Below are 27,294 nucleotides of genomic sequence, written 5' to 3'. Positions count from 1 at the left end.
GATGTGAAAGCTGAGGCCAGAAAGCTTCCTGATCCACCAGTGATCAGAAGCAGATCTCTGTTTTTCCCATGTGCAACCCATTATTGGCTTTAAAAAGGACCTGCTTCCTTTAAAGTGGCCACTTCCTGCACAGGCCCTGAGCATTAGCATAACCTTAGCATCCCACCTTAATCCCATTTCACTGTCGGGGATGAAAGACTTCTTGTTTCTTCAGGGCCCCTTGCTTCACAGCCTGCATTTTTATCACCTCCAAAGGGGTTTCTGGTCTTTTCTTTTTTAAAAAATTCATCCTGGCTTATGGGTGCCAACTCTTTTCTGCCTGAGATATTAAAAGTCATCTCTCTTTTTAAAAAATGGGCTGAGTATCTTTTAAACAAAAGTTTTTGCTCCAGGTTGGAGAACTAATGCTGTGTTAAATCCACTTCCCGTTCTTTGCTTATTGGATCCCTCCTGGAGTGGTCTGAGAAAGGTTCCATGTTCCTCTGCTGCCACCTGCCACCTCCCAAGAGAGGCCAAGGTGGTGAGCCAAGGTGGACTACACCTCAGTTTCCCGGCCTCTGGAACAGATATTCAGAAGCCAATCACAGAACAGCACTTGAAGTGGCAGGGAGATTCCCAGGGGACAAGGACACCATGGACTGGCCTGAGGCCAGGAGGAACTGGTTGGAGAGTCCAAGGCTGTCTCCACTCTGTCCCCTCCTGCTGGCAGGAGGGCAAAATGCCATTCTGGGGACACAGCCATAATGGCAACAGGGGGTAAAAGTCTCACTGAGGCCAAGGGAAGGCGGAATGCGCCGGGAAGTCGGGAAAACTCCCTTTTATAGGCATGTTCTTTTCATTCATTTCCCCCCCCCCCCCAAGTTTACTCCCGGCGACAGTGCCCCCTTGAAGACATCAGCCCCGTCTGAGGTTGCCTCTAGCGTAGAGGGGTGCACCCGTAGACCCCTTCCCCCATCTGGCCTGCAAGTTGCATGACCTGCATCGGAATCCACAGGGGGGCGGGGGAGAATCCTTTCAGATCCTAGATGCGGCTGAATTCAATGCATTTTGCTTCTTCGCCTGCCCTCGTCCAAGCCCGGGGAGGAGAGTCCTGCTTTCTTCTTCGCGTGAATGCTGTAGTGTCTGCCGGCTGGAGCTCCCCTAACCCTTCCTTCTCCTCTCCCACAGCGAACGCCCAGCTTTTCTCTGCAAGCCGCTCACACTTGGCATCTTTTACATTTTATTTCATGTGTTATTATTATTATTTTTAAAATCCCTATCAAGGCAAAAAGCCGGGACGCCCCCCTCTCCTCAGACAGGATCTGAGCTCGTGTGGAAGGCTGCACCTGCTTTGCGCCTCTACCAGGAAGGGGTGCTTGTGTGGGAGGGAAGAAGGGAGGCTCTGCGCCCCCGAATCCGGAGCAAGCAGCCCGCCCGCCCCCTCACCCGGCAGCCAGCGCAGCGCACCCTAGAGCTGAGCCTGAGAAGCCGGCCTCTGACGGTGCTGGCCTGGCGATTGCCAAAAAAATGCCCCTTGCATCTCAATGTCCCCGCCTCTCCGTTGGCATGCACCCCTCGCCCCGGGCCACCTCGGCTCTGCAGCGTAGCCTGTTCGGCGCTCGTCCCTGCCTTCTCCGTTCCCTGTGTGCCCAAGGCTGAGCACAAAACCCGCCGCCCAGAAGGCGCAGTGGGCGCCGGGGCACCAGCGCGCCGTGCCCTGCAGTCCCCGCCCGGCCGAGTCCAGCTCCCTGACTCCTCGATGGCCGAAACGCGTGTCATTCTGATCCAGGTCTGCGCGTCCCCGGCTCCGCACGCCTCTCCGGGATTCCCGTGCGCTCTCTGTGCCGCTCGGCGCCGTCCGCGATCCTGCGCCCCCCACCCAGCCACGGGAGCGCTCCTCAGTCACCTCGGCCGCGTTCATTTCACTTCCTCCCGAGGTCGAGACTGCAGCAAAACCCGGCAGCGCGAGGGCCAAAAAAAAAAAAAAGTGGAAAGGAGAGCTCCTTTCGGGTCTCGTAGCCAGCTTGGCCAACTCTCCCTCCCCAGCGCCGACCCTCGCAATCCCAACTGCAACTTTTCCCCTTCTGCCTCGGTTTCCCCGGCCTGCGGCGTGCGGGGCGCCGGGCCGTGAGGCGTGGAGCGGGCGGGCGGCTGCGGGTGGCGCGCCGGCGAGAGAGCTGCTAGCCGGCGAGGGGATGGGTGGGTGGGGAAGGAGGAGGGAGAGGCCAGGCGGGGAGGGGAGGGGTGTAGGGAGGGGAGGGGGGGAGATTCCGCTCTCCTGCGGCTCCCAGCCCGAGCAGGGGGCAGGGGAGGAGGCCGCGCGGAGGGACGGGAGGAGGGAAGAGGAGGAGGAGGAGGAGGAGGAGGGAGGGAGGGAGGGAGGGAGACGAGGAAGACGCTCCGCTAAGCCGTGCGTTTCGTAAGGCTCGGAGCACTTGCACATTTCTGCAGGCGCGCGGCGAGCCCTTCGCGGCGGCTGCTGCAGCTTGGACTGCGTCCTCCTCCTCTTCTTCTTCCTCCTCCTCCTCGTCCTCCTCCTCCTCCTCGTCCTCCTCGTCCTCCTCGTCCTCCTCGTCCTCGTCCTAGTCCTCCTCCTCCTCCTCCTCCTCCTCCTCCTCCTCTTCCTGCTCCGGGTGTGTGCCTGTGTGAGTGTGTTTTGCAAGGTGTGTCCGTTTTAATTCTGCCCAGTAGGTGGGACTTGGTGACTTTAGCACCATTTTTCCTTTTCTTCTCCCTTCACATTTATTATTATTATTATTATTTATTGTTATTATTATTATTATTATTATTATTTTGCCTCCCCAACGTCTGTTGCAACGCTGCTGCAAAGTCTCGGAGTCGGAGAGCGTGCCTAGCTTCCGGAGCCCCTGGACCCCGCCAGCCGGTGAGCGCCGAGCGGGCCACCATGCCCGGCAGACCGCGCGACTAGGCGCTCCCGGCGGCTCCCACCCGGCGGCGGCCGCGATGGTTTCAGACGCTGAAGGATTTTGCATCTGATCGCTCGGCGTTTCAAAGGCAGAGGCCCCCTCCCCCTCCCCCTCCCTCACTGTCTTTGTTTCCTCCCCCCTGCTCTCCCCACTCCCCCACCCCACCCCCCTCTCCTCTCCTCCTCCTCTTTTTTAGAAGCAGTGATCGGAGATGGATGTCTCTCTTTGCCCAGCCAAGTGTAGTTTCTGGCGGATTTTCTTGTTGGGAAGCGTCTGGCTGGACTATGTGGGCTCCGTGCTGGCTTGCCCGGCAAATTGCGTCTGCAGCAAGACTGAGATCAATTGCCGGCGGCCGGACGATGGGAACCTCTTCCCCCTCCTGGAAGGGCAGGATTCAGGGAACAGCAATGGGAACGCCAGCGTCAACATCACGGACATCTCAAGGAATATCACTTCCATGTAAGTCAAGCGGCCGCTCCTCAGTCCGCCTCCCCCTCGCTGCTCCGTGTTCCGCTCTCCTCCCGCGGCCCGGAGCCGGCCCTAGTCCGCCCCAGCTCGCCCCGGCTCGCCGCTGCCCACCGCTGCCCGCCGGGCGCGCGCCAGGCTCGCTCGAGCTCGGGACGCTCTGGGCTGCGGAGCCCAGGTGACGCCGGCCCTTCCAGGCGTGATCCGAGGATGCTGGCGGGTGACTCTCCCGGGAGAGGACCCTGGGCGGCCCAGGACACCAGGGGCCTAGCTCCTGCCTCCGCCCCCCACCAACTACCGCCTCGTTTCGAGGGTACAAATGAGGTTCTTTGCCCCCCACGAAATAGCAACAGTTTGGCCACGCTCAAGTGGAATAAAGTAGACCAGACTGGATTCCCTAGCTGAGGCGGAGGAGGCAGCGCTTAGCTGGGAGGGAAGGTAGCAGATAGGGACTGCTCTGGATCCACCCGAGATGCTTTAACTGTTTCCTTTTGGAGACAGCAAAACACGCTGTCAAGTAAACAAGTTGGGAGCTGGCTGCTCGCGGGGAGACTTTGGACGTGTCCAGGCCGTCATGGACGCCTGCCTCTTCCCTTTCCCTCTCGCCCGCCGCCCGCCCTCTCCAGCCCCGTTTTGGGCATTTCCCAGACCTCTCGCCTTTCCCACCCTCGTCGCATCTGGGCGCCTACAGATCCCTTAACTGCTTCGGATAACTCAGAGTCCCAATAGTGAAGGGAGAGGAGAGGGCGTGCATTTGGGGAAGGGGCTTCCAAGATCATGCAGATCCATCTATGTATTTGGCAAATTGAATTCTGGCTGCCTTTTGCCTGGTTCTGTCCCTTCTGAGTGGGACCTGTGATGGCTTGGTCTTTTCTTCATGATGTTTTTCTTCTGTAGGATTGGTGGTGAGGGGGAAGAGGGCAAGAGCTCAGGGCACCTGCCCATCCTTTCTTTCGGTGACCCCCTCCACCCTGCCCCGTGGTGAAGGGGTAGATGGCATGCGTGTTCAGAGGATCACTCTCCCTGTTTCCCGAAAGGCCCCTGTCCTTCGGGAACCTCCAGGAGTGGGAAGGCTGCTGAGGAAGGTTTGCTCTGGCAGGCAGGCCAGGGTCTGAGGGAAGCACCTCATAGGCAGGAGGCGGAAGGTGCCATTGCACAGCTCACCCAGCCTCAGCCCTCCCTTTGCTTGAGCCAGGTGCGATGGGGCTGTGAAGCCTGGAGGAATTGCCGCTGTGCTCTCTGGAAAGTCCGCCGGCCCTCTTGGCTTAATGGAGACTGCTTCTGTTCTTGTCGCTGACAGTTTGAGGGAAATGGACAGCCCAGGAGATGTCCCCGACTCCTGGTTCAGGAGAAAAGCTTGACCCATCTCTCAGCTGTGCTGTCCACCCCTCACCACATTCAGCCTGGCCGGGGATGACAAGACAAACAGCTGGTGTAGAAGGGGAGGGCAGGGCCAGGAAAAGCAGGATGAACCCAGCAGTGGTACCCGTCCCTGCAGGCCACAGCATCCAGCTTCCCCAAGGATGTAGGGAGGAGATTATCAGGGAAACTCTGGCTTGGAAGTGCACCCTCTGGGGGGCTGTGTGTGGAGGGAGCTTAGTGGCTTAGTGGCCAGTCTCGGTCCTCCTGAGCTGGACCTAGGGATGTCCAGGGGGTGGAGTAGGCTGGGGGTTGGAGTGAAGATGCCCTACGTGCCCACTGAGAGTCCCTGGAAGCCCAGGAGCTGCATCCAGCTTGTTGTCTGGTTCAGGGACTTGTGTATCTGTCGGAAGCCAGTGGGAGGCAGGGAGGGTCACAATCACCAGATAGGCTCTTTACTGCCATGCAGAGGTGTTGCTTCTTTGAAAACCAGGCTTGGGGAAGCAGTTTGATGGGGACAGTTGGGCCTGTCTTTCCAGGCTGTTGGGGAGTGGAGGGGATTGGGTGGCCTCTTGTCTTCTATGCATTAAAGGATCCCAGGAGGGAATGTGGGGAGAGAGAAAGGAGGGAGTGGGTTGGAAACCCTTCTGTGTGTGTTCCCATTCTTGGTTCAGGACTTGGGCCCTGGCAGGCCATCAGGACTCTTCCCTAAATCCACCTAAACCCCAGCATGAAAGAGCAAGGGAACTGGATTCCCACAAGAGCTGTGGGAATGGCAGGTGGTGAAGAGCCAAAGGTCATGGGCCAGATGACCCTTCCTGACCCATCTTCTCCCCAGTGCCCTGTTATATCTGTGGCTCGTATTGACTGAACTCAGGGAAGGACCCAGCCTTCTACTCTAGACTTAGAGAGCCCAGCAAGGAGGGGCATCACGTTGACTTTGTGGAGAGCCATGTTCTGAGCCTGTGTTATCCCAAGGAAATGGAGGCACCAGGGGTGAGGCAACTCTCCCTAGGCACATAGCCCCAGGAGTGGAGCCTGGCTTAGGACTCTGGTGTGTCTGGCACACACCCCTGGGTCTGCCTGCAGGAAGGAGGACCTCACCTTATCCTGGCCTGGAAAGGTCTTCTTCAGATTCATGGTTTCCAGAGATAAGAGGTATAGGGAGCCCTGTGCCTATCAGCCTGAAGCTCTATGTCTGCCCTGGGGTGCTGTTTGGGTAGATTTTGGGGAGGAAGATGCTGGGGGCCCCACGGTCCAACTCCTGTTCCTCAGGAGGATCTAGGGTCCCTGCCTCAGGTGCTAAACTGATTAAGCCTGAGTTTTCAGAGGGACAAGGCTATGTCGTTGTGGTTCAGCTTCTCGGGGTAGTGCGTGGAGCCTGGCTGAGGGATCAGAAGGACATCAGCTGTAGGGCATGACAGCAGAAGTGTGGGTCTCATCTCCACCCCTGTTGGAGCCAAGCTAATCCAAAGTCCTCCCACTCCCTTGGCCTCTTTGCCTAGAAGGTCAATCCTTTTGCCATTGGAGCTCTTGATACAAGGTAGCCTTGCCTAGGAAAGGCCATGCATGGCCACACCCAGCCAGGCTCTGACGTCACAAAGGCAGGAGGGTGGTGGCTAGGATGGTGGGCTGTCTGGGTGACCTCTCCAGTCCAGGCCTGTGGGGCTGGGTTGGAATGGTTTGTTAGAGTAATGGCTGTTAGAGAGAAAACGGAGCAGGAGAGGATGACGTCTCAGCCAGGTGTTCTTGGGCCTGGCTGTCTGGGCTTGTAGGGATCCTGGGTTCTTGCCTGAGATGCCAAGCTGAAAGCTGGATGTCACTCTGAGCTGCCACAGAGTCCCTGGTGTTTGGCAACTGTCTAGTACCTTTATTTCCCCTGCTATTCCTGAATACTATCTCTGGCTGGCGGAAGGGTCACTTGGGGCTTTGGCTGCTATATGCAGCCTTGATTCTCTGCCTTTCTAAGGATCAAGGGGAGACCCAGCCTGGACAATTACCAATGAGAACTGGGGTCCAGCAAAGTGTGAACCAATCCCAAGGGGTCAGAGGCTCAATCAGGGGGCTTAGGTAGGTGCTCAGAGACCCAGGATCAGGGGTAGGCCAGTGAGGTAGGCATAGACACGAGGGGTCTTTGGGATGAGATTTGGAAGAGAAAGTGGTTACAGCCTCAGGAAAAGAGATGCTTCCGGGATGAAAGCTGGGGACACTTTACCCCACTGGTCTTGTGGTTTTACCCTGAGGCAGGGCTGTTGATCCACAGTCCCCAGCCCTGGCAAACCCAGCAGGTCCAGTCTCTGCAATACCCTCTGGGACCAAAGGCATCAGCCTTGGAGCTCCTGGGACTTGAAAACAGAGCAGCTTGGGACAAGACCAGCCGAGACTGGCCATGGCTTTGAGAGTAGGTGGATTCTGGCCTTAAGAGGGCTGTGTTGGAGCCTTGGGATCTTGCAAGGCCCTGGCTGCCCTCTGACCTGGCTGAGGTGGAATGTGGTGTGATAGGAAAGGGCAGGTGGGGTGTGTAGGTGGCCAGTGGGCCTCCCTTGGATGACCCTTGCCAGAATGGCTTGAATTCCCTGCTCCAGCGGCCCATTGAGCAGCTCTTAATGGTGTTCATAGACTCCATGTCCAGGCTCTTCTTGGGGCCTCCAGGTGGCTAGTGGTAGACCAGAAATAGGAAAAGGGTTGGGACATATGAGGTACATCCTGGCTGTGTCCCTGTCCCCCTTGAGCTGTATGAAAGGGCTGTAGCCTTTCCAAGCTTGTAAATTCAACCATGAATTGAGGCCATGGTGCAGAATGTCTCTTTCAACCTGGACATCTGCCATCCAGGGCCCAAGAAACCTCCTTCTGGAGGCTCAGCCAGGCCACTTCTAAAGGTCCCTTCTTTGGGATTGTGGTGACCCTTAATATGCTACTGGAAGGAGGTAACAAGGTACTCCCCCTGGCCAGGGGCCACTAGCCATTTCCCTCTTCTTTTCCTTCCCTCCTCTAGAGAACTAAGGCCACCCAGAATTTGTGACACATGACACAATTTGGAGTCAACTTCTCAGACAAAGTGCCACACTTAGGAACATTCCAGGCCTGCAGCTTCTCCTCATAGACTTGACACAGACCTACATGACCCTGCATTCTGTCCCCTGGAGGAGATGTCCCCTGCACAGGTTTTAACCCTTGTTGGAGCAAGGGTTGCTGCTGAGTGTGAGAATAAAACATGAGAACTTCTATTTCTAAGTATTCTTACCTAGAAAAGGGAATATTTAATATTTAATGTATGGATTGAAGATATCTAAGCATATAATTTAATAAATATGAGTGTTTTGGGGTTGCAAGATAAATTTTTTATTACTAAATCATGCATAATCAAAGCAGCATGGTGCCTCTGTTCTTGTGTTTGGAAAGCTCTGTGCTTGAGAGGGAGATGGGTGGGACAGGAGAGGTGAGCCTCAAGGCCCTGCCCCAAGGAGGATTTGGTGAATTAGGTGGTGAGTAGGAGGGATCAGGCTAGACTGAATCAGGTAGGGGATCCCAGCTCCCCATCAGGATTCCCAAGGTCTGCAAACCCTCCCTATCAGCTCTCAAAAGATAGCCTTCTAGTACCCTGCCTTTTCTCCTTGTGTTGTAAATTTTTCATCTCCATGGATGCCTCCATCATTCAATTTCTATCAGATTCCCAGTTTATGGTTGTTGAGTTTGTTTTTGCAAAAGCTACTTGAAGTACATAAGCAGAGCTTATTAGGCCCATTTTACAGATTCACTAAACAAAATCAAGAACCAGACTAGAGTCCCAGGGGTCAAGTTGCAACGGTTCCCCAGTGGAAAAGTCCAGAGGCTCTGGGGGAGTCTGCAGCTCCTCCTCCATTGGCACCATACTCCCTCGGGCTGTGGCCTTTTGGACAGACATCCAGTGGCTTATTGGGAAGGGAAGTATGAGCATTTTAATCCAGAAAGTTCTTTTTCTTCCAAAGGGCAGCATTCCAGGAATAACCCATCTAAGAGGGGCTTGTGGAGGTGGTTAAGTGTCTTGGCAACTGGTTGAAGAGTAGCCCAGATGGAGGTTGGACTCAGTCACCTCGATCTGTTGGTGACCAACTGAGCCATCAGCTCAAGTGATTTGCATTCCTAAGCCCTGCTTGTCTCTACTTTGGGAAATGGAAATGCTTCCAGTGTCCAGGCCCATTGCAGGTCCTTTCTCATGGGTTGGGCATCAGCAGTAAGGATTCCAGTGAAGCCCAATGCAGAGCTCAGTGTCCAAGGGAGTCCTTAGAACCCCCAAGGACAATCCCAAGCTTCTGCTATACCTAGGTGCAGGGCTCACAGAGATTCAGAGCTGGAGGACACAGCAGCAAGCATGTCCTCCTTTGTTCCCCTTGAGGGTCCTAAGGCTTGAAAGCGCAGGGACTCAGTGGGATCCCCAGAGACTACTCTTACCAGGCACACTCACAGTGCTGGGGTGGCCTCCAGGTCCACCCTGGTTCCTGTTGGGGCACTTTGTCAGAGCCAGAGCCTCTCTCACCTCTGTGTCTCCCTCTGGGGAGATATTTCCAAATTCGGGGTCCCCAGAGGCAGCAACTCTGTAAGGTTGGCAGGCCCTGGGCGCCTCACAGCTTGCAGCCCACACCAACTAGAAAGGAACACAGTAAAGGTTTCTGCTGAGCTATTTACATATGGGGCTGGCAGATCTGTGGGTGCAACAGGCCTGCAAGTCTGGGGAGCCTCCCCTTCCTCTCCTCTGTCCTTGCTCCCCCTGCCTAACTTATCCCATCAAAAGGGTTCTGGGTGGTGGAAGATTCTTGATTCCTTTCCCAGACAGACATTGTCAAGTCTGGAGACTCTGGCAGCTTCTCTCTTTCTACACCCCATTTTCCAGCTGCTTCTCCTGGCCACGGGCCTCCATTTCCTTCTCTTTAAGATAAGGGTAACATAACAACTACTTTATATATCAGTCTTTTGAAATTCAGCATCCAGTGTCATTCCTGGCATAGAGAAGGCTGTCGATGCATGATAACTCATAATAGCTAGCATTTATTGAGTACATAATAACTAATAACTAGTATTTATTAAACATGTGATAACTATAGGACTTATTGAGTATATGATAGCTGATAACAGCTAGCACTTATTGAACACTTATGACATTCCAGACACTGTTCCAAGCACTTTAAGGGTAATATCTCATTGTGGGCGCACACCAGTCTGTGAGTTAAATACTTTCATTAGCATTATTTCAACAATGGCGAAACTGAGTCCAGAGAAAGAACTTGGTTTGCTTGCTTTCACACAGCCAGTAAGTGCTAAAGCAGTTTGGCACTTAAATATTAAGCTATATTGTGTATTCTATTCTTTCTTGGTGTATTCCTATGCATACTAACATATACATATATATTCACACATACACATGTATACATATATATGAATATAGTGTTATTATGATAAATTAAGAATAAAAAGGATTGATACGGAGGTAGGAGAATCTTGTATTTTGTGTCATTGTGGTTCCTGGGGTGAGAAGTGTCCTGGCTGGAGCTGGGGGAGCTGCAAATGGGATAATTATGGGTCTGGTGTTGGCCAAGCAGTGCTGGCCAGCACATCCCAGGCTGGCCTGATAGTGGAGGAGGCTTTGGTCTCTCCTCCTGACCTGTTCCCAACATGCAGCCCTCCCTGTCGCTGTGTCTTAGCCAAGCCCTCTCCCAGACCTCCTTGCCCAGCCTGGGCTGTCCTGGCCTTTGAGGTCGGGTCAGCCGCATAGAAACCCAGGTGCCAGCTGAGGCTGGCAGGGATTCAGGAAGCTGGTGGCTGGGTCCTAGCCAGCTGCATTCTGGGCAGAGGCGCCGTCAGCAGGACAATGCCCCTCACTGCTTGTGGCTTCTCCCAGCTAGGGCTATCCTTGGATGTGAGCAGAAGGGGGGCATCCAAAGTGCTGTGCGGCTAGAGTTGGAAGCTGGTGTTCAGAGCATCTAACCTAAGGGCAGTTTCCAGATTGTCCATGCCACTTGCAGAATAAGCAGCCCTTACTTCCCACCCTTCCCTCTCGCCCCAGCTCTCTGCCTGCTTGCTCATGGAAGCTCCATCTGTATCTCCATAGGGAGGGCTCTGAGCATGGCAGGTGACTACAGCTGTCCCCATGGAGAGCCGGAGTGTCTTTTGTGTGCAGGCCCCATGGTTGCTGCTTCCTGGCCATGTGAGTTGGCCATGTCATACAACCTCTCTTGGCCTCAGTTTTCACTTCTGAGAGTTGGCATCATGTCACTGTCCAGCGTGCCTCCCTCACACAGTCCCTGGTCACTGTCGAATCAGTGTGATGGTATACTTGATGAGCTGTGTGAACAAGTGGGTGCCATGTTGGTTACTCCCATTTCTAAATGACCAGGAAGATTTTGAGCTAGGAAGATGAACCATAAACCATTAGATTTGGAAAGGGGCTTGGAAATCATCTGGGCCAGGTCGAGTATTAGAGGAAGAACTTCAGGCTTAAGAGAGATGAACTGATGTGGCCCACTCACCCAGGGACTATGTCCAGCCTCTCTGGCTGGCTGGGTCCCCGACCTTCCCCCCATCCTCTGGTGTCTGCTCTGAGGCAAAGGCAGGAAAAGAGCCCAGAGCTTCCCTCAGAGAGGGAGAAAAGGAAGAGTGCAATGTTAGGGCTGAAGCGCCAATGCCAGCTACCTGTCACGGTGCGCTGGCCTGTGCGCGCGCGTCTCGGGGTGTCTCTGCTCGCACAGTGCCTCTGCTGTGTTCCCTGCACATCACGTCTTCGGTCTTTGTAAACAAATTTTAAAAGCTTCTCTTTCCTGCTTGCAGAGATCGCCGCGTCTAGCTCGTGGTGGCCACCAGAGGGCGGTGCGGTGCTCGAGACTGTCCTTGGCTGGTGGCTGCACCGGGAAGGAGCTGGAGCTGGGATGTGGCCCCAGAAGGGTGGGAAGCGCACGGCAGGCGCACCTTTGGAGCCCTCCCTGAGCCAGGACTGAGGAGGGAGGCCAGCCGGCCCCTGGGGACGGTCCTGCCTCCATTGCATTCGCTAGACTCGGACTTGGGCCTCCTGGCTCCGAGCTCCAGGCGCCCCAGGAGGTGGCTGGCACAGTGTCCCATGGAGGGGGTGCCCTTTCCCTCTCCTCTCAGTCTCAGAGCAGCAGGAGGAAGCAGTGCATTCTGCACAGGTGTAACAGAGATGAGCCAATGGATACAGTTCCTGCCTAGGACAATCACAGGCTTCATAGGGACACAGGAAAGTTGGCAGCCGGTTACACTGTGGAGTTAGGGTCACAGAAGAAGTGTGCTTTATGTCCCCTTTGTATCAGGCTGTGTGATATGCTGACCCAAGTGTGAGGGGCTCTCACCTCTCCCTGACCCCCGACCCCAGCTTGGGAATCCCTGATTACCAAGCAGGTGCTTGGTCAGTTTCGAGCCCTGGCATTTGCCAGAGGTGAGTGCTTGTGCCCTCTCTTAGCCTCTAGTTCCTGAGTCTGCTTTCAGAGGTGGCCTTCTACTGAAGTGGGCGGCTGTGAAAGTGCCTGACTAAGCAGGATCTTGGGCCAACTACTTCCCTCTGTGACACCTGTTGGATTTCTGTTTCAGACATCGCTTATATTAGAGCAGGAATGGCTTGGCTGTGCGCCCTAGTTGGTCCATGGAAGCACCTTGTGACCTACTTTTGAGACTGGGTCCCCTGCTTCTGTGGTGGGTCGGAGCTGGCAGGGGTGGGGTGTGCACTGTACCCCAGGGCTGTGGACAGGGTCCTTTTTCTCATGGTCAGGCTTTGCCCACCAGCCTATTTCTGGTAATTTTTTGAGGTTGGGGCACTGAAGAGCTCCTAAGAAGTGGATGTTTCTGGCACTCAATGCTGGAGCTGTCTGAATACCCAGCCGCAATTGTTTATGGCAACTACTAAATGAAGCTCTGATCGTGAGCCGACCTCTTACCAGCTGTGCCCTGGGCTGGCTGCTTAACTTTTTTGGCCCTCAGTTTCTTCATCTGAAAAACAGTGATAATAACAATAACACAGGGTTGTTGTGAAATTCCAGTGGGAATGAGTGTAGTGTGGGTTAAACTCTAAATGTTGGTTCTGCCCGATTCCCATCGAACATTCCAGAGCCTCAGCCCCTTGAGCACAGATACTTTTCTTGGACTTCATCTGTTCTTCCTGTTCCCAGATTCTTCTTCCAGCCCACTTTTCCTACACTAACAGATTCATCTTCTGAACCTAGGTGTTCAGTTAGGTCAGTTCCCCTTTTCGGTGGTTCCTTGCCCAGGAGGCAGCTCTGCGCCACTGCAGGAAGAGTAGAGACCTCTTTAGCAGATACTTTCCTGGCCTTGGCCCTCTGTGGCCTTCAGCAAGTTACTTAATGTCTCTGAGCCTTATTTCCTCATCTGGAAAATCAGGCTGTTACATCCATCTTCACAGAGAAGTGGTGAGGGTTTAATGAGATGACAGTAAGTGCCTGGCATGGGGTGGGTACACACAGGCCACATAGCTAATGGCACAGTGGGAAACAATCAGGGAGGGGGTGTTGACATGTCGTGGCCCTTGGAGAGTGGAACTAGATAAAGCGACAAGGGGAACTAGCACTTGGATGGCACTGAGGGAGGAAACAAGAGAGCCATGATGGTGCATGTTTGGAAAAAAGGGGACAGCGTCTAAGGCACAAGGGTAGGGAGATTGTTACGCTTCCCACTGACAAGGGGCCCATTTGGGATATCAAGTGTCAGAGTGTCCTGGGAAAAGCCTTTTTGCTGCCTTCCTTCCCTAATACCGAGCCAGAGGAGTCTCTGTCTAGGATCATGTGAAATACCCTCCTGTTGATGCAATCCCACATGGTCTCACTACTATTCTTCCCTTCCATCACCTCCCATTCCCTAGCTGATCCCCGTTTGGCTATTGCAATTGAGTAAACTTGTCAGCCACAGATGGAGCTCCAGGAGCAGGCCAGACAGAGAGAATTTGGGAATCCAGTGAAATCTGGGTGACCTAAAAATGCCTCCAATCTACCCTGAAGAGCCTCAACTGCACAATCATTCCAGTTCCATTTTAAGCCACAAGAGGGCACTAGACCATGATTTCTGCAGGGACAGCCATGGCCAGTTGCTTCCTGTGAATATGTGGTGGATGAAAGTCTGTACTGTGCATGGTTTCCTTCCAGATGCTGGCAACTCTGAAGTTATGGCCAACTAATTTGATTTAACTGCAGCTCATAGCACTAAGACTGAGATCTCAAGGGAGGTAATGAAAAGGTCATGGAATTTGGTGCCAGATTCAGATTCCAGTCCTTGCCCTCTTTCCTTGCTTGTTTTTTCAAATGATGAATATGTTAATTTCTCTGGATCTCATTTTCTTCACCTGCAAAGTAAGGGGTTATTGGGAGTTGCTGGGAGATGTGACCACAGGAATTGAATACTGTGATGTGCAGAAAGTGTTTGGAACATGGTAGATTCTCAGCGATTGGTCATTTGCCTCTTTCTGGGGAAAAAAAAAAGGATGAACTTAGGCTGCCCCTCAGGAGATGTGTATGGGATCCTGTTGGCTGGATGGGGTCTTTTAAGAGCCTGCTCTCTGCCCCCTGGAATGCTGTAGGGTTACAATTAACCAGGGGGCAGCAGTGACACTCAGTGGCTGGAATGGAGAACAGCAGGTGTCTTCTGACCTTGTAAGATGCTGGTGTTGGAGATGGTTGGAGAACTGTTGGGTATTGATGGGGTGGGATGAGGCTGAATCCGAGGATCCATCAGCAGCATTCTTCCTCTTTAATTGCTAGTTGCTATCTATCAGTGATTCTCTAAGGTCATTATGTTAGTGTGGCGATAGCTGTTGGGATATCTCTTGCCTGGACCCATAGGATGAGGTCACAGATAAAAAAACACACATGCAAATGACTGACTTTACTTTATTGCAGCCAAGCAACCCTGGCATCTAAAACTCAGACCCCTTCCCAGTGTTTCCTAGAGAATTTCTCTTTTTGAGATGCATTAATAAAATAGATCTTGTTGGCCTTGGCCAGGAGACTTGAGATCTCCAGGTCTCAGGATATTTATCTGGAAAACACGGGGCTGGGCTGATTGAACTTGGGTGTCTTCCAGACATCACTGTACACCCTTTGTTTGGTGGGCGCATATGTGTATAGGGTCAAGTGAGAAGCAGGGTGGTGATGACTGCTAAGTTTCAGCCTTTGCTGGTGAGGAATGTCCAGCCTGAAGGAGGGAGGGGCCTTCTCCCAGGAGAGGGGTAGCACTGAGGCTGAAAGTGGGGTGTTTCTGTCTCCTCATCCTGTGACATCTCCTCATTTATGCACCTGAGACTCAAGAGGGAGGATTGGCAGATGTGCCAGGCTCAGGAAGTTACTTAATATCAGCTTTGCTCCAGATTGTGTTTCTGACTCCCTGCCACCTCGTAAGTGGCAGTCATTTTAACAAATGTGGTGATAAGACACGGAGTGGGAAGTAACATGAGGAAGGGGCGGGGACTGGATATGGAGGAGGGGTGCGGAGTTATTCCCCTGGCAGAAACCTTGTTTTGGAGGCACCAGGAAGGACAGCCCTGGAAGAGGAACTGGGCCCCTTGAAGCCCCTGGCAGTGAAGAAAAGATGGGAAGAAGTGCCTGATTTCAGGAGCCTATGGCTCATGGCTGCAGCCCCCCTCCATGGCAGGTGCGGTGTCCTATGGGAGCTTCTGGCTCCTGTCCCTGAGACAGATGTTGGAGGGGAGGCCTCTTATGCCATTTTTTTCATGGCCTGTCTTCAAAGTGCATAACAGAGATCTGATGGGGCCTGGAGCTGGCAGCTCACTTGGCCCACTGTGAACACCAAGCCGCAGCTGTACCAAGGCTGTGGGGTGACCAGGTGTCTGGCCACAGGCCTTGCTGCCTGCCAAGGCCATCCTCGCCTGTGGACTGTTGGGAAGGGTGGGAAGATTGCTAGGAGGCCAGCCTGGCTTCTTCTTCTGCAGGGCCCAGAGGGGACGGCGTCCACCCCCTTCCACTCGAGCAGCTGGTACCAGCCATGTACCCAGCCTAGTATTAAGCCCTGGCATACAATATCGAGGAAGTAAAAGACCAAAATCCTGCACCCTTGGAGTTTAGAGTTGACTGAGTGGAGCCAGATATTAGAGGAAAATGATCTACAGCTCACAGAACAATCTCCAGAGAGGCAAGGGCAGAGTTTTAGAAAATGGATCTAATGTACAGTTTGAAGAAATATGTGTCTGTATGAAATGTGGCTTCCCTAAGGTGAAAGGGTGAAATTTTCCTAAATGGAGATTTAAACATCCCAGATGTACCTGCTGTCAGGTCCTTCGTATTTTGGTGGTAGTGGGATGAGATGTCCCGGCTGTGCCCCAAGGTTGCTGAGTTGGTGCACTGGTCTTGCCCTTGCTCATAGAGGCCCTGGAGAATTTTAAGGGATGCAACATACCAGAAGGCAAGGGAGACCTGTTCCATTTCTTCTCCTGTCACTCTGCCTGTGTGAGACAAAGATTTGGGGGCAAGTGGGTGCTGGGAAGTTGGCCTGGAAGGAGGGAAAATGAAACATGGAGGGAAGGGAGCCAGGGAAGAGCATGTTCATGGCAGGGGCTCTGCTGGGCACCTCTTTGCTCATTGATTGTTTATTCAGAGTGGGCTCAGATGGGTCAGCCAGGTTTGAGGAAAACAGCAGTGCACAGGACAGATGAGGTGTGCATTGTCCCTGCTGTCCCAGGATATGTGAGGCCAAGCAATGATCCTCTGGGTCCATCACTTTTGCATCTGAACCATGCCCCTGGGGACAGGGCCAGATTCTGGGAGAAGATTCCATCAAGGGGGTTTTTGGGAGGAGCCAGACTTTTCCCCCATGTGCTAGGTGGAGGTGATCCTGGGTGGGTGAGGCAGAGGTTGGAGGAAGAGAATGGTTATCCATGGTATTGAAGATTAAGCCTCCAGCTCCCTCTTCAGCACCCAGCTGACTCTCTGCCCAGCCTGCCCTGTGACCCCACCCCTAGACAGCCCTGACCAGTCCCCACCCCCCCTTTTCAGCTCACAAAAGGGCCTTGGGTTTGGGGGAGCAAGAGTGACAGGAAGAGTGACCTTACACTTCCCTTACTCACCCTGGATTCCTTTTCCTGGCACAGCCCCTCTCTCCATGGAACTGACTGGTCCCTCTTCCCTGGTTCTCCTCCCCCAGCCCTGGTGACCAGTGGGTGACTCCCACCAGGTAACTGCTGACTCTCCTGCCATCCCTTGTCTGTTGTGGATTCAGGGAAGCTCTTGCCTATAGTCTTCACCCCATCACTGTCTACTGTGCCTGTCCTTACCTGGCCAGGTGGGATCCCTGGACAGAGATGGTGGCATGGTCAGCATCTGAGTCCATCCAAAGCTCCCTGAGGCCTTGCCTCTGTGCCCTGGGTGGTCCTGGGCTTGCACATGTTTTATTTTCTGACTTGCTGTGTGCCCCTAGAGGCAGGCACTGGGTCTGCTTCCACTCTGTCCCAGCCTTTAGCAGAGGGTAAGGTGAGTATGGACCTGTAGACCAGAAGAGACTCCTTGCCTTATCCCACAGCTGCACAGCACCCTCCTGGCCTGGTGAAGGTGCACACAGCCCTGCCCAGGTGTTGGGGACATTGTTCCCAGTGCTCTCCATACTTCTCTGGGCTTTGGGCTCTGTTCTCCGTAGAGCAGCCTCTGGGAGGGATTTTCTAGAGAAACTTGAACTCGTCCCAGGGAGAGGGAAGGCTCTGTGGTGGCCATGTTCCAGGTGTTGTTCTAGGGCATGTCTGTCTTAATCTCAGCACAGCCTGATGAGACAGATTCTATTACAAATCGAGACTCCCTTGTCTGAAGTGGTTGAGACCAGAAGTGTTTTGGATTTTGCATTGATTTTGGGTTTTGGAACATTTGCATATACATAATGAGATATCTTGGGGATGGGACCCGTGTCTAACTATGAAATTTATTTATGTTTCATATACACTTAATACACAGAGCCTGAAGATAAGTTTATACAATATTTTAAATAATAATAAACAATTACAATATAACAATTATAAATAAATAATTTAATAAACAAAGATTTCATGACATGAGATTTTCCACTCGTGGCTCAAAAAGTTTCCAGATTTTGGTGTATTTTACACTTTGAGTTTTTAGATTAGAGATGCTCAATCTGATCATCCTCACTGTATGAAACTGGAAATTGAGGCACAGAGTGTCTAAGTGTCTTGTCATAGGTCATTCGGCTGGTAAGTGGCAGAGATGCAGTTTGAACTCAACAGGTCATGCCCTGGATTGCAGAGATCTCTCGTTTCTTGCCAGCCCCCATTTGCCTTCTGTTCTGGGCCCAGCCTTCCTGCCATGGCACACAGGCACCCTCAGCCAGCAGGACACAATGCCTGCTGCTCTGGTTTTCAACTTGAGTACTAGCAAGGTGCATCGGGGAGAAGGAACCCTTGGGACTCAGCAGAGTTCAGGATTCCTGAATTTCCTGGGAACAGGTATATTCAACCCCATTCCCATTGGGTGTCTGCTGAGTGAGCGCATTTTGGGGCTGGCTTCTCTGCTGCTGCCACCAATGCACTGGGTCAGTCCAGGCAATGCCTTCACTCTCTCTTGGCCTCAGTTCCCTTATATGTGAAGTCAGGAGGCTGAACTTGGTGATCTTTGAGATTACGGTTCTATTACGGTGGTTGGTGATGGGCTGAGGAGGAGTATCTACAGGCACATAGTCTGCAGGGGTAGAGACGTGGCTCTGCTCTGTGCACCTGTAAGAGGGGTCCTGTTTCAGGGGTGTGTAGAAGTATTTTAGTCAGTGTTCCCATAGCTGGGACACAGTACCTGCCACCTACAACTTAAAGGAAGAGTTCATGTTTCAGGGGATTCATTCCCCAGTGGGCTGGGTCCAAGGCTGGCACATCATGACAGAAGGCCTGCTAGAGGAAATCTGTTCACCTCATGGCAGCCAGAAAGCAGAGAGAGAAGAGAGGAGTCAGGGACAAGAACACACCCTTCCAGGTCATGCCCCCAGTGATCCACCTCCAACTATCTCTCCTTCTTTTGAGCACATTCAACCATGAACTTACCAGTGGATTAATCCACGGATAGTATAGCACCCCTGTGATCCAATCACCTTCCAAAGGCCCCACCTCTGAATACATGCTCTGAGGGCTTGCTAAAGCACAGACTGCTGGTGCTCCCTTCCCCGAGCACCTCTGATTCCAACCATTAGCTGCAGTCCTGAGCATTTGCATTTTGGTGTTGCAGAAGCTGATGTACACACACAGGTGCATGCATGGCTTACAAGCTGTAGCCCCTGAAGTGAGATCAGAGGCAGTGTGATATTCTGCCCAAGATTTTTATGGACAAAATTCATAAAATCAGAATGCTCCCATTCTCAAAGAACACAAACACACACTACAGCACATGCAGAGAGGGCTTGTCCTGGTCCTGGGTTCTTTTTCTGATCCCTCTCCCCTTTCTTCTCGCACCCCAGATGTGGTGCCTGGGTCCGCCTTGACTTTGGCTGCATACTCATCTTTCCACCCAGGGCTGGACTTATTGTGAACCTGGTTGGACCTACATAGTCTGATATAGTTGAGTAGTTGAGCAATGAAAACACCATTATGCTTTACAGAATGCCCTTCTAGACTCAAGTTGATCTTTAAAAATGAATTGGAAGGTGGTGAAAGTGATTCTGTAATTGCTGCTCAGGAGCTTAGTTGGCTCCGGAGTGCCCCATGGTAAAGTCAGACTTCTCTCTGCATTCAGAGCCTTTCACAATCGGGCTACATCTCTCTGGAGTCTGGCCTCCCATTATCCACCCGTGGGAATCCTCTGCCCCAAACAACCCACTCTTCTGTTCATTCCCTAAATGTTCCCAAGGAGCTGGGCATGGTGGTGGAAACCTGTTATCCCAGCTCTCTGGCAGGCTGAGGCAGGAAGATCTTAAGTTCAAGCCCAGCCTGAGCAACTGACCAACTTCATGAGACCCTGCATCGAAATAAAAAATTAAAATAAAGGGCTGGAGAGGTAGCCCAAAACGAAAGCCCTGGGTTAAATCCCCAGTACCGCAAAAATGAAACACAATAGCCCAGAGCATTTCTTTTGGCCACACTGCTTCTCCTGTCACTGCACCAATGACAGTGGCCTTCATTCTTCTCACTTGCACTCCACCTGTCACTCCAGTCCTACCTTTGAGACACTTTGTAGTTCAGACCCTGTTTGTGGATTGTTTTCTCCCTCTGCAGTCCCTGGAGCACATAGGAAAAGCAACTGCTGTTTGTTGAGTGCTTCAGTGATCCTAGCAGTTTATATAGGAGCTCACTTAATCTACCCAACAGGCCCCGGAATAGAGAACTGCTGTCATTTTACAGCTGCCAAAATAGAGGCTGAACGATGCAAGAGCCTGTCTCAGGCCACAGATGTATGCAGCAATTAGGATTCAGATGGATTCGGGCTGAGTGTAGAACTTGTGATCCTGTGTCTGTTGTGCAAAAGCAAAACAATTAGAAACAATCTTAAATGTCATCAGGAGACATTTGAAGCAAGAGAGGAGTTGTGGCATATTGAAATGATAGAATCCTGTATAGCAGCTACAATAAAAACTGTCTTGTAGTAACATGGCTGTGTTTTGAAAATGTAATCCTGACCACAACTAAAACCATTTGCGGAATGCCATGCCACGTATGTAAGTTAAAAAACACAATAACCAATGTGGTGTTAATGTCTATGGACATGGTTATGTAGTAAGAAGATAAAGTCCTGAACGGCATACAAACCAATTTCAGGATAGCCCTGGTCTCTAGGGAGAAAAGAAGAGGAGATAAAGGGGCACATACAAGGTTGTCATTTTATCTGTAATGTTTTCCTTCTCTTTTTTAAAGATCCCAGCTTGGGACAAAACAGTAATATATATTAATTCCAAGTGATGAGTAAATAAAGGACTCAACCTGTAATCCTTTATTTTTTTTCTTTATTAAAACTTTAGAAGCCCTCAGTAATAAAAATATTATTATACCCATGAGATTTATAATTTAAAATAAAAACAATATTAAAATCATTGTGTTTGTTGGTTGGGGCTGCCATAACAAAGCTCCACAGTGTGGATGGCTTAGACAAGAGAAGTGTGTTTTTTTTCAGTACCGGAGGCTGGAAGTCCAGACCAAAGTGTCAGCAGGATTGGTTTCTTCTGAGACCTCTTTCTAGGGTTGTGACAATGGCCATCTTCCTACCACGCTTTTACACTGTCTCCTCTGTGTGTGTCTGTGTCCTAATTTCCTCTTCTCATAAAAACATCAGTCATGTTGGAGTGGAGCCCACCCTAATGACCTCATTTTAATTTAATTACCTCTTCAAAGACCCTCTCTCCAAATAGAGTCACCTGTGGAGGTATTATAGGAGGTCAGGACTTCAGTGCATGAATTTGAAGGGGGCACAATTCAGCCCATAATGATCATACATTTTAAAAAATCTGCATGTCTGCTGACATTAGGAGTATCTCTTAGGTTTTCTGAGGGCAGAATGCTGCAGGTATTCATCCAAGCCAAGTCTGCTTCATTTTGGGTGGGTGGGGGGTGCTTCTTGCTGCTAGTGCCCCAAGTGTCTTCTTGTGTGGCCGTGTGAGCAAGGGGTCTGTGGAAGAGGCTACACATCTGTAGGAGTAACGATGGATAAACGGAGGGAAGGACACACAGAAGTAAGCGCAGTGTCTGGGAAGGGCTGGGGACAGCTTTCTGAGTGACTTCCATGAAGGTCACAGGTGACAATATGTAAATCAATGCACTGTTTTCCGTCTCTCTTGCTCAGTTATTTCAAAGCTGGCATGAGTACCTTGCCTGTGTCAGCCACCACATGGGGGCATCTCTACCTCTCACTGTGACCACAGGCTGGATTTGCAGGCTGTGGGATTTAGGCTAACAGTGAGGAAGACTGACCCAAAATAATGGGCTACAAACAAAGGGTTATGAATTAGGATTTCCCCATCCCATTATTTTATTACAAAATTTAAAAAACATACAGAAGAGTTGAACATTTTGCAGTGAACACCCGTATAACCACTGCACAGATTCTATAATTACTGTTTTACTAGACTTCTTTACTACATAGTCCATCCATCCATCATCCCTTATCCGGTCAGTAGCTCATCCTGTTTTTCTGATGTGCTGTTTCACAGTAGATAGTTTACACATTTTCCCTAAACACCTCAGTATGGATGTCATTGAACTAGAATTCAATTTTTGTTTTCATTTGAGATAATATTTATACTCAGTGCAATACATAGATCTTAAGTGCCCCCATTCACTGAGCTTTGACAACTGCCCACATCTGTGGAACTCAAACCCATGCAGGTAGGTCCAGAACATCACCGTCCTTGGGAAAGCTCCTCTAGGTCCCTCCTAATGCTATCTCTGCTGCCGGCTCCCTAGACGTAATCACTGTTTTGATTTTTTCAACAACAGGTTCATTTTACCTGTCCTACAGCTTCATGTAGATGGAACATTATATGTCTTTAGCAAAAATGGCTTTGACATTCACCCATGTTGTTGCACACACTAGTATTTGGTTCCGTTTTACTGCTAAGGAGTATTTCCTTGGCTGGCTAACCTGGGTTTCTCTCTCCTGTTTTTGGAACCATGGGCTGATTCCAGTTTGGGACTATTACGGATAAATCTGCTATGAGCATTCTTGTACAAGTCTTTCTGTGAACGTATGCTTTTGTTTCTCTTGGGTCATTCCCAGAAGTGGAATTTCTGGGATGTATGATGAATTTATGTGTAACTTTCTGAGACAGTGCTGGACCTGTTCCAAAGTGGCTGGACCTGGTGACACACTAGGACTGCTTGCAGTTTATCTGACATAGGAGAGGACATTCAGGACTCCTGAACCCAGGGCCTACTGAGTCTTTGTCTTGCAGATGAGCAAATCATCGAGGAGCAGAGAGGGGGCATCCCTTGCTCCAGGTCCCCCAGCTTGCAGGTGGCAGGGCTGGGATCCTGTCTGACTCAATTCCCAGGCATGGAAGGGGCACCGTCTATGTTCCCAGCCCAAGACAATCCAGGAGTTCTCAGAGCCCTGGTTTCTCACTGACACTGTGGAAGCCAGGGCCAGGCGGGTGCTATTTGGCAGGGCTGGGTTCCTGGGCAGGACTGTTTTCTTAGAGTTCTCCATCCATCCCAGCTGTGCTGCCTCTTCCTGGGGACCTGGGTGTCCCTAGTGGGTTAGACAGAGGAATGGCAGATAACTCCCTTGGGCTAAGTCTCCTTCCTGTTTCCTTTCTGAAATGATTTAGCTGGGTATCCTGAGGGAAAGGGTTTGGATTTTAATCCTAGTGAAATTGGAAGTCCCTAGAGGGTTTTTTCCTTTATTTATTTATTTATTTATTTCATATTTAGTTTACTATACTGGGAATTAAACCCACAGGCTTTGCACTGAGCTACATCTTTCTCCTTTCCTTTCCTTTCCTCCCCCCTCTCTTTCTTCTTTCTTTTTTTCTTTCTTTCTTTTTGTCTTTCTTTCTTTCTTTCTTTCTTTCTTTCTTTCTTTCTTTCTTTCTTTCTTTCTTTCTTGACAGGGTCTCACTAAATTGTCCAGGCTGCTCTTGAACTTGTAATCCTTCTGCCTCAGCCTCCCAGAATACCAGGATTACAAATGTGTACTACCACATCCAGTTGGGCTTTTTCCTTTTAAGCAAGAGATGGTTTGACTTATATCTAAATGATGGGTTCAACATAAGTGATAGAGAAAAAAAAGGGCAAGGGTGTTTGAGATTCCTTGGGAGAGTCTTTCAACCCCTCTTTCAACTGGGGCCTGGGAGCAGTTCCCAGGGGAAGTGATGACCGACGGGAAACCTGAAGGATGAGTAGGCATTAGCCAGGGGAAGAGTTCAGACATTACGTAGGGTATTTTAGGTAGAGGAAAGAGCATGAAGAGAGCTCCAGAAATGACAGAACCTTTCAGGTTTCCCATCTACTCAGGAAGCTGAGGCAGAAGATCACAAGTGCAACTCCTGGCTGAACAATTTAGAGAGAACCTGTCTAAAAAAATGGATTAGGAATGTAGCTTAGTGGCAGAGAACTTGCCTACCTTGTGCTGGGCCCTGAGTTGGATCCCCAGCACTGCCAAAAAAAAGAGAAAGAGAAAGAGAAAGAGAAAGCCAGAGGGAGAAAGGGATGGGGGTGGGAGGGAGGGAGAGAGAGGAGAGAGACACCTTTAGGGGAAGTTCATATTCTGGCTGGAGAAGTGGGAAGTGGACAGATCATACAAAGTCCAAGGAATTTGGATTTGTAAAAGTGGTTGCTTGGAACTTTTTTTTTTGGTACCGGGATCGAACTCGGGTCCTTGTGCTTGCGCAGCAGGTGGTGAAACCACTGAGCTAAATCCCCCTCCCTTGTAAAAGTAGTTGTGAGCAATCTGAGTAGTGAGATTATTGTGCTATTTATCTTTGCCTCTCCAGTGTTTAGCATATGCTTGGCTGAGTAACTGCTGGCTGACAGGATGAATGAATGAATGAATGAATGGAGTCCCTGCTGGGGCTAGTAAGCTGTGGGAAATTTTTAGAAGTCAAGGTTGTTCAGGTGGCCTGGGGTCCCAAGAAGGGCAGGTGTGGCTGGGCTCAGGTGGTGACCAGCTGAGCCATGATTTTCCACCTGGTTTGCTAACACATCTGCGGCCAGCGAAGGAGGCTTGGCCCCTCTGGAAGCCTCCTAGGGTCCAGGTGACAGAGCTCCAGCTCAGGAATGCTACTTGCTAAAATATATTTGTTTATTCAGAGATTTAATTAACATGTTTAAATATTAAAGAGTAAACAACGTGTGTCTAGTGGGACTCAACATTTACCGTCAGGAGTTCGGGCTTATTTAATTATTTGTGTTTTCCCTGCCCGAGAGAGTCAGGTTTCTGGCTTTATTCTGGGGAAGCTGTGGAGTTTGGTTCTTCCAGGACTAAGCAGGGAGGAGAAGCAGGGGGAGGGGTAGGCAGGGAGCCACTTCTAAGGAGGTGGAGCTGTCCAGGCAAAAGAAACCAAGCGGCTATGTTCGCTGAGTGCAAACAGGGGAGAGTTTTGCAGTTTCAGAATAGTAGGACCAAGGGTGAATTAAGAGGGCTGGTGACAACTGAGAAGACCTTGCGGGCATCTCTACAGCTTGGGGACCGGAGAGCCTTGGAGTGTGCTCTTATGAGCTTGTTCACCTTAGCTTCTGTGTGGTAACTTCTGTGGGAGCAGCTTCTGCCCCGATGTCTAGAGACCTGCAGGCTGGATAGTAACTGGATCGCAGCAGTCTGCTGAGTTGTGTCCAGCAGCAGCAGCAGCAGCAGCCAGGGAAGGGAAGGGTCTCCTGGAGGATGAATGAGACCCCCAGGTACCACTGCAGGTAGAACTCTGTGTGTGTGTGTGTGGGGGGGTGTTTTGCAACCAGTCTGCATTACAATATCCCTGCAAACGAAGTCCTGGATGCTGAGAGATTACACTGGGGGTTATTTATTGGCAATAGGCTCTCTGGTTTTAATTTTTTATTTTTGCTTATTCAGGCTTTAGCTCCAGAGGAAAATAGCCTGGGGTGGCTCCGAAATAGATTCTCTCTGCCCCATTAACTTATTCAGTGAGTTTAATGGTCCTTTTTCCCCTCAGCCTTGAAGCCATCATTAAAAGACAGAGATTTATAAAAGGAAAGACACTGAGCTTTAGTCAAACTTTCATTCTGGGTTGGGGGTGAGCAGGGGCCAGGGCATCGGACATCCCTTTCTGCCTAGCTGCTGTGGGTGTGGACCCTGAGTGGGTCCACAAGTTCAGGACAGAAGCTGTAGGTGGGGCCAAGAGTCTCCTCATTTCTTTGAGGTTAGTGACACTACCCCTAAAGCAGTTCTTTAGGGGCAAAGGACTCTGGCCTATCCCAGCTGTCACCGAGCAGGACAGCCATGGTGTCCCTGAAGGGCTTGGGATTGAACTTCCCCTGGTCCTCAGCAGGTGTCTTTGGTCACTGCTCACCATCTGCTGTGGGTTGATTTACAGAAAAGCAACTCCTCTGAAGTCACTTCACAGAGAGACCAAATTGTCAGAAGCCAGTTTCCTTCAAGCCAAATGGCTAGAGGGCTAGTTGCCCAAATGACCTTGAGCAACTGGCCAGAAAACCAAATGGACAACTGAACAAAACAACAAGAAACAGACCAAGAGCCTGTGAGCTGAACGCTAAGACTGCCAAATTCAACAAAAGTTTGATTTAAGAAATATAATTATTGAATCAAGCCAAGCCAGCCTAAACCAAGGCTGTCCAATTTGGTTCAATCTGATTCAACATACTTCACTTCCTCCATTATTTGTGCATCTGCGGTACAAAGCCAGATATTGCAGGGGATACATCAGAGGAATAAATGGGGTCTGGGGCAGATCAGGCAACTGCACCTGTTCAGGAGAAGGTAGGCGTGACAAGTGACAAGTGAGGCTGATACATTCTGGGACACAGTGGGGGTCAGGGGGTGGTTTGGGAACCCCAAGAAGGAGGTGATGTTGCCACGTATGTTGATGCACAGGTGGGAACTAGATAGGCAGGGGGACGAAGGGAGGCTGTTCTAGGTGGGAGTGGGCAGCACACATTGGAAGTGCCCTGGGATCAAGGAAGAGCAAGGTCCCTGTTCTCCTGAACTGTAGAGAAAGGGACCAGTGAGGCCTGGGAGGGCCCTGAATGCTCTGTACTTTTCTGGGTGAGTGATTGGAGTATAGAAGGCTTAGGAGGACAATTTTTAAGAAAGAAAGTTCAAATGGTTTTCAGAAAATATGAGTATGTTTGTGAATGGAAAAACAGAATAGCAAAAAGTAGAAAATAGGAAAGGAAATCACTCATTGTCCCAGCATCCTGGGAAAAAAATCCTACACTTTGATGGATTTTCTTTAAATTGTATGGTAAAGTTGATTTTAGAGTCAGTGCATAAAGCAAAAGGAGACCTCTGGAAACTCTTCAAACACTCCCTGGGCACCACAAGAGTTGCTGCTCTGAGAGAGTGGGGGTCACAGCACAGTGAAGGGAGGGCAGAGGCACCAGCATCTTAACAATAGTTATTGTTCCTTTCTGCTCCTTCTGGGTGCAGGGAGCTAAATTGCTTAAACTCAATGTGCAGGTGAAATGAGACCATTTTGTGTATGTGTGTTTGTGTGTATGTGTGTATGTATGTGTGTGTGTTTACATGTACCTGAAAAGCTGTTTTTAGTTTGAATTTTAAGAAAGATAATCTAGTGTAACATGGATTGAGGAAGAGGAGATACAAGGGGAAGAAGGCAGGAGGCCTTTGCAGAAATTCAGGAATGGGTGTTACAGTTGAGAGGTGCTATAGTTCTAAATTGTCCCCAAAGTCTCATAGGCTTGGAAGGTGATTGGATCATGGGGTGCTATACTTATCTGTGGATTCATCCATTGATGAGTTTAGGAACTGAAAATGCTGTTAGGAGGTGGAGTCTGGTGGGAGGTGGGTCACTAGGGGCGTGACTTGGAAGAGTACATTCTTGTCCTCAGCTCCTCCCTTCTCTCCCTGCTTCCTGGCTGCCATGGATTGAGCAGCTTCCTCTGCCAGACCCTTCCACTGTGCTGTTTCTGCCTAGAAGCCACCAGACTATGGACTGAAAC

At 50.8% G+C, this 27,294-nt stretch overlaps 1 protein-coding gene and 1 long non-coding RNA gene across 12 annotated transcripts in view; one reads left to right on the top strand and one right to left on the bottom strand.

Moving 5' to 3' along the window:
- Positions 1–2,347: 2,347 nt before the first annotated feature.
- Positions 2,348–27,294, top strand: part of Ntrk3 (neurotrophic receptor tyrosine kinase 3) — a 381,061-nt gene continuing 356,114 nt past the window's right edge. For 7 of the 10 annotated variants that reach the window (XR_015441744.1, XR_015441746.1, XR_015441745.1 and 4 more), the window contains exon 1: positions 2,348–3,365. Coding sequence is in view for 7 of the 10 variants with exons in the window: in XM_087188364.1 (XP_087044490.1) it covers positions 3,118–3,365 (248 nt within the window). In the remaining 3 variants the exon portion in view is untranslated. Of the gene's footprint in view, positions 3,366–24,567; positions 25,051–27,294 lie in introns of those variants that run through there. The other 3 variants (XM_087188362.1, XM_087188365.1, XM_087188366.1) reach the window with 3 other exon arrangements.
- On the bottom strand, positions 3,775–6,296 carry LOC110350743 (uncharacterized). Of its 2 annotated transcripts, none has more exons than XR_002397540.2 (3): positions 5,835–6,296; positions 4,496–4,774; positions 3,775–4,262 (listed from the first exon to the last, which is right to left on the bottom strand). It is a non-coding gene; the product is annotated as an uncharacterized LOC110350743 (long non-coding RNA). The 2 variants fall into 2 exon arrangements; XR_002397539.2 differs by having other exon boundaries at positions 4,536–4,774.

The sequence above is a fragment of the Heterocephalus glaber genome, unplaced genomic scaffold (genome assembly GCF_053883595.1).
Source record: "Heterocephalus glaber isolate CG9 unplaced genomic scaffold, H.glaber_assembly_v1.0 deba00001531, whole genome shotgun sequence".
Classification (NCBI taxonomy): Eukaryota; Metazoa; Chordata; class Mammalia; order Rodentia; family Bathyergidae; genus Heterocephalus; species Heterocephalus glaber.
Note: the sequence above shows the minus strand (reverse complement) of the source record. Positions and strands in the feature narration are given on the sequence as shown.